Genomic DNA, 6,975 nt, shown 5'->3' with positions numbered 1-6,975 from the left:
TGATACTTGGGAGATGATATTGCAAACCGGAGGGTTGTGGTGGGGGTGGTTTGAGGGGGTGAGGGCGGGCAGGGTTATATAACTTTGTGGATCAATGGAACTTGGAGCAGAATGAGCAGTGATTGTGGCCCTGTGTTTCTGTGATAAGTGAGAAGGACCCTCTAAACATTATCGTGAAAATATAGATGCCTTTTTCTAAATGCTTCTCTGGGATCTTTCTCCCTGAAGATCCACCAAAATGAGCAGCAAGACCCTACTCACACTCCAGGAACTGGCTGGTGAGAGACTGTTGAGAGAGGAGGCCTTGGCCAACATTGCTTTGAAGAACTTACCCATAGTATTGTTGCCACAACTGTTGAAGCAGGCCTATGATGGTAATCATGTTAATGTACTGAGGACAATAGTGTCTTCCTGGCCCTTCCCCCGACTCCCTCTGGGAGCTCTGAAGAGAACAAGCTACTCAGAGACCCAAGTACAAGTTGTCCTAGAGGAGATTGATAAGCTGCTTATCCAGGAGGTTCACCCCAGGTGAGGAAGACTTGGGTACCTTGGGAGGGAAGCCCAGAGCAGAGATGATAGGAGTCAAAATGGGGAAGGAGGGCCAAGAATGGAGCAGAGGTTTCTGATGGCAGCAGCTTTTATAACTACAGACTTTGGCCATTGCTGAGCCATGTGGGAGAGGGCTGTGCAGGGTGCAGGATTCATGGTGGATACAGCTGTGGCTGAAGGACTGCCCCTGCTTCCCATGGGTCCTAGAAGTTGGACAGCTTGAGGGCTGGAATAAAACACAGGCGAGACATTGTGTCCTGACTTGCTGCTGAGGCTCTTTTCTGTTTCACCCACAGGGAGTACAATCTGGAAGTGCTGGATTTACGGTCTGTGGGTCAGAACTATTTGCATGTGTGGTCTAGGTCCGTGGATAACTGGTTATCACAGACCTCAAGTAAGACTCGAGCAGTGGCAGGCCATTCGAAGGCGGGAGTGAAGCAGCCCTTGAAGGTGGTAGTGGACTTGTTTTTCATAGAAGGACCTCTTAGCCAGTTCTTAGGGCGCCTCCTTGAATGGAGTGATAAGAGGAAAGGGTTGTTACAGCTGTACTGTAATGAGCTTCAGATTTGGTCAGCATCCTATTTTAACCACAAGAAGCTCTCAGAAAAGGTGAACCTGGAATATGTAGAAACACTGGGCCTGCATGATGATGTTAGCTAGCTCTTATAACTTAGCCTATTCCTGAGGGTTGGGGATTTAGCTCAGTGGTAGAGCTCTTGCCTAGCAAGCAAAAGGCCCTGGGTTTGATCCTCAGCTCTAAAATAAGAAAAATAAAACCTATTCCTGTTAATCTGTTTTGCTATGGTGCCTGTGGCTGTGCCTTTACTGGTCTGCTGACATCTTGTTGCTCTTTCCATGGCGGGCTTGCATCTCCCTCATCCCACCTTTCTCTCCTGTATCTCTGCTTGGATTTCCTGCTTTCCTCTCAGCTGCCTTTCCATAGGTCAAAGCACGTCATTTATTAACCAGTGGGAATAGAAATACATCCCACAGCAGACTTTGCTCTGTAAACCAGGGTGGCCTTGAACTCTGCTTCCCAAGTGCTAGGATTAAAGGCATGTTTTACCACCCCCATCAGGAATGGTCTGTTATTAAAATTGCTTCTATCTATCTATCTATCTATCTATCTATCTATCCATTCATTACTTACTTATCTATCTATCCATTCATTTATTCATTTATTTATCTATTTATTATCTATCTATTTATCTCTTCATCATCTCTTCCTCCCTTCCTCCCTTCCTCCCTTCCTCCCTTCATCCATCCATCCATCCATCTATTCATCATCATCATTTATGATTGCTTCTTACTACGTTGCCTAGATAGGCCTTGAACTCCTTGGTTGTATAGCCTCAGCTTCCAGGTATCAATATTATAGCTGTGTACTCCAATCCTCAGTTTGCCGCCCCACTTCCTGCCAAGGCAGGATCTAGCTATGTAACTCTGGCTATCTTGGAATTTACTGTGTACAGCAGGCTGGCCTCCTACTCGAGGAGATCACTTGTCTCTGCCTCCCAAGTGCTAAGATTAAAGATGTACACCACTCTGCCCAGTTACCATACCCAGTTTTGATGGTTTTAAGCCTGTGTAGGTGATGGGTAGTTGGGAAATGTGTGGCACTGAAGTCAGTTGAAGGAGGGGTGCAAAGGTAAGCACAGAGAAAGGAACAGAGAAGACATGCTGGAGGGGGTGGTGACATTGGGTTGTGCCCAGATCTTGCCTGGCTTGGTCCTCCTTGGTCCTTCCTGTGTGTGCCCTGCTAGTCTAGCCAGCATTTGGGTCTTGCTTGACAGCGAGGGAAAGATGTGCAGTTAAGGGTAGTCCCAGGCCTCAGTACAGATTTTAGTGTGTAGACAATCATGCAGCAACATGGGTACTGATCTGTCATACAATTAGAAATATTTTGACCCACACTGTCCTCTTCTGTGTCATTACTGGTCATCTTCTGTATTAGCCATCAGTTCTAAGAATTGTCTGTTTTCCTAATTAGGTTCGTGAAGACCCCCTTGGATGACCTGGATGTGACTCACTGTACACTCTCAGTATCAGAATGGGAAAGTCTTTCTGAGTTCCCATGTGTCAGTCAATTGCAACAACTGAATTTGCAAAATGTCATATTGACTGATCTAAGTTCCGAACCCCTCCGAGTTCTATTAGTAAAAGCTGGACCCACCCTGGTGACCCTGGACTTAGAGGACTGTCAAATTGAGGATCAATAACTCTATGACATCCTACCTGCCCTGAGCAGCTGTCTTCAGCTCACCAAGTTCAGCTTCTATGGGAATCAAATCTCCTTGCATGCCCTGAGGCACCTACTAGACCATACTGCCAGCTTGAGAAAGCTAAGGATGGAGCTGTACCCTGTTCCTCAGGAGAGCTATGACTACAATGGTACTCTCCAGTGGAACTCATGAGAGAACATTGTGAGGAGCTTATGGATAGTCTGAAAGCCATTAGGGAGCCAGGGAAGGTCTTCTTTGGCACTGAACGCTGCGACTCTTGTGACAATCGGTATATCTACAACAAAACAACATTGTGTGAATGTCAGAGTTTTTACTAGTTGTGTATAAATATCAAGCATCCTGTGGACTCTGGGAGGTGAAGAACAAGGCACACATGTCTGGTCAGAGGATACACAACACATGGGTTTAGGCTTATGCTCCAATGTGGGAGGGAAAAGTTAGTTGATGCTGGATTCAAGAGGAGGGAGAAAGTTTGACTTGGGCATGTTGACAGGTGTCATGGCAGTAGATTCTGGCAGGTTGGATATATAAGGGTGTTAACCCAGCATGGAGATTATAAAGTCATGTTCAGAATTATGAAATGTGTGTCTTCCTATCTTGATGATTAACATGGTGTACAGTTTTAAATATTAAAGGTTGTGTGAACATCCCCATAAAATGAGCTGGAATTACTCTCATATTCTCTCTCATGCTTTCTGAGATTGTCACATCTCAAATGTGTGGCTAGTTATGGCAGATACATGCACCCAAGTTTGTCATCTAGAGATTGTGGTAATCTCTGGTATATTGCAGATGCAATCCAGAATGCTCAGGTCATGAGGGACCCATAGGCACATTGAAGAGTTTGACACATGAGGAAAAGGAATTGAGGTTTAAGCCACAGTTCCATAGGGTTATATTTTGGGGGTCCTCACAAAAATTGTTAAAATTTTAACAATTTTTGTGAGGACTTTTTTTATACTATGTGTGTCTTACTGCATGTGTGTGTGTGTCTTACCCGCGTGTGTGTTTCCTGAATATGCCTGGTTCTTATGGAGGCTGGAAGAAGGGATCAGATCCCATGGAACTGGAGTTACATGTATACCATGTGGGTACTGGGAACAATGCCCATGTGCTCTGCAGAGGCAGAAAATGCTCTTAACCTCTGAGTCATTTCTCTAGTCCCTTAAAAATTTTCAGGTTTTTTTTTCTCATATGCTGGGAGTGGTGGTACATGCCTACATATGGCTCTCTGAATTATTGGTCAGTCATTGCTACAGAGTGAGACTCTACCTAATTATATATAAATATGTTTGTGGGACATGAATGCAGGTTCTAAAAGAGGCCAGCAAATGGGTGTAGCTTGTTCTGGAGTTAAAGTTATACTGTGAGCAGTCTGAGGATACTAGGACTGGACTGGGGTCTCCTAGAAGAACAGCAACTTCTCTTAACTACTAAGCCACTTACAATGCCCCAAATTTTATTTTTCAGTCACATGTTTTTGGACTATTGCTACAGTACTTGTGAAACTCAGAACAATTGGGGTTCTCTTATTCAATTATCTGGTTCTTGGGTTAAAGTCAAGTGCCTTTACCAGATGAACCACCTCACTGGACCTGGTTTGAGTTTTGTGTTTTATTTTATTTATTTTGTGGGGTGTGTATTTTTGAGGCAAGCCTCTCCTTTTGGCCTCTGCTGACCTGGAACATGCTATGTAGCCCAGACTGGTCTCAAACTCCAGCAATCCTTGTCTCAGCTTTCCAAGGTCCAGGAGGCAACAGCTGCTTTACACTTTGAATTTCTCATTCTGATACAATCCAACTTTGTTAGCATAATCTTGCCTCATCAGCTTCGATGAGTGCACCATCATATGAAGTTTCTTATTTTAGTTTTTTATTTTTCTCTTTTTAACCCTTTAGTTTCTTATAATTTTTAATTTTATCTGGGGGAGGGCAGGAGGAGTGGTGGTATGAGTGTGCATGTGAGTGTCAATGCCCTGGAGCCCCAGAAGTAGAGCTTTCTTGGAACTGGAGCTGGCCTTGCAGGCAGTTGTGAGTGCCCTGCATGGAAGTTGGGAGCCAAACTCTAGTCCTGTGCCAGAGCAACACATGCTTGAACAGCTGAGCCATCTCTCCAGTCCCTCCCACTTCCCCTTCAGTTTCTAATCTCCACTCAGGAGACTTTATTCACTTTTTATATGTGGGTACTTGGTGCCATAGTATGTATGTGGAGGTCAGAGGAAAACTAGGTGTTTTTTCCCATCTGTGTCATGGGGATTGAAACAAGCCATTATTAGTATAAATAGAAAGTATTTTCTATTGTGACATCTCCCTGGCCCTCAAATGCTTTAAAAAAAATCTCATATGTTATATGTGTGTATGTGTGTGTGTGTGTGTGTGTGTGTGTGTGTAAATATGTGTACAAAATGATATATAAATATGTATGTTTAAACAGTCCCTTGAGATTTCCATGTATGTATGTAACATTCTTTGATCATCACTCTCATCCATTCCCTCCCGACTTTCCTGGAGCCTTTTCCCAACACATCTTCCATGCTTTTCTTAACTCCATGCCCTTAAAAAGAACATAGCCCTGGGATGGAGAGACAGTTCAGAGGTTTAGAGCACTTGTTGTTCATGCAGTCTACCCAGGTTCAGTCCTCAACACCTTTCACAATCAATGGACTCCAGTTACATGGGATGGGATTTGATGTCATCTTCCAAACTCCATGATTTCCAGGCACATGTGAGCAGCACACACTTTGTGCAGAGAAAACACTTATGCACAAACTATGAGTTCAATTAGTGTGACCTACATGAGCTGTTGTGTGGGGACATCCGTTTGCTCATGGGCAACCAGACTTCCAAGAAAATGAGTCTCCTTTCTCCTGCAAGTATCATACCAGCAGTTCCTCAGCTATGGGTGGCACTTACATGCCCCTCCCCTATGTATATGGAATTCTCACTGGGTTGATCTTGTGTCACTGCTCATAAGTGTGAAAGCCATGAGACTGCATTTCACAGCATGGTTTCCACCCGTCTCTGACATTCATTTGGTCTTTCCTGTGATGTTCTTGATACAGCTATGCCATGTAGGGATAAGCAGCTGGATCAGTTGGGTCTCATATTAAGTGTACCTATTGCAAAGAGAAGGTTCTCTGATCAAGGTTGAGAGCAGCAGTAATCTGTGGGTATAAAAATGTTTAGGAGCGGGGCTGTGGTGGCCCATGCCTGTAATCCCAGTACTTGGGAGGCAGAGGCAGGTGGATCTCTGTGTGTTCAAAGCCAGCCTGGTCTACAGAGCTAGTCCAGGACAGGCTCCAAAGCTACAGAGTAACCCTGTCTCGAAAAACCAAAAAAAAAAAAAAAAAAAAAAAAAAAACTGTTTAGGATAGTACTTCTCAATGTTCCTAATGCTGTGACCCTTAAAACAGTTTGTTATGTTTTGGTGATCCCCAATCATAAATTTTTTTGTTTTCAGAGCTGAGGGCCAAGACCAGGGCCTTGCGCTTGCTAGGCAAGCCCTCTTCCACGAAGCTAAATCCCCAACCCATAAAATTATTTTTGTTGCTACTTCATAACTGTAGTTTTGCTACCGTTATGAACTGTAATGTGAATATCAGGGTTTTCCTATGGTTATTGGCAACTTCCATGAAAGAGTCCTCCAACCCTCCCCAAGGTGGCAAGACCCACAGCTTGAGAAACAGTGGTTTAGGGGCTGAGGGAATTTTTCAGTGTTTAGAGCATAGTCATTTCTAATAGAGGACCCATGTTTGGTTCTCAGCACCCACATCAGGTGGTTCACAGCTGCTTATAGCTACAGTTCCAGGAGATCTGATGTCCCTTTTGTTCTCAGTAGGCACCCACACCCATGAATAAATGAATCTTTAAAAAATATGCCATTTGACCAAAGGACCATTTACTGAAACAGTAACTACCCTTGCCGGTGACCTCCGTACTATGGGCTTTTGACCAGCTGTATAGTATCTAGCATACATTTGCTCTGGAGCAGGCCTCAAGTCCAATCACAATGGGGACAATTCCCCCATAACGGTCATGCTGCTGTTGAACCAGCATGTACATCTTCCCAGGCAGGATTGCAGTATTCGTGATTTACAGATGGATAACCTCACTGATGTCTTTTGTATCAGGCTGACCCAGAGCCTGACTGATTTCAGTCTGTCCTGTAACCAATGTTGTGTTGT

General features: G+C 44.2%; 1 protein-coding gene across 1 annotated transcript; it reads left to right on the top strand.

Moving 5' to 3' along the window:
- Positions 1 to 238: 238 nt before the first annotated feature.
- LOC118575585 (PRAME family member 12-like) lies at positions 239 to 3,109 on the top strand. Its single transcript, XM_036176069.1, is given in 4 exon segments — positions 239 to 528; positions 846 to 1,190; positions 2,540 to 2,943; positions 2,946 to 3,109. Coding segments are annotated over 4 exon segments (1,203 nt in total).
- The last annotated feature ends 3,866 nt before the right edge of the window (positions 3,110 to 6,975 follow it).

This window comes from Onychomys torridus, unplaced genomic scaffold (assembly GCF_903995425.1).
Source record: "Onychomys torridus unplaced genomic scaffold, mOncTor1.1, whole genome shotgun sequence".
Taxonomy (NCBI): Eukaryota; Metazoa; Chordata; class Mammalia; order Rodentia; family Cricetidae; genus Onychomys; species Onychomys torridus.
This window is presented reverse-complemented; position numbering and strand designations above follow the sequence as displayed.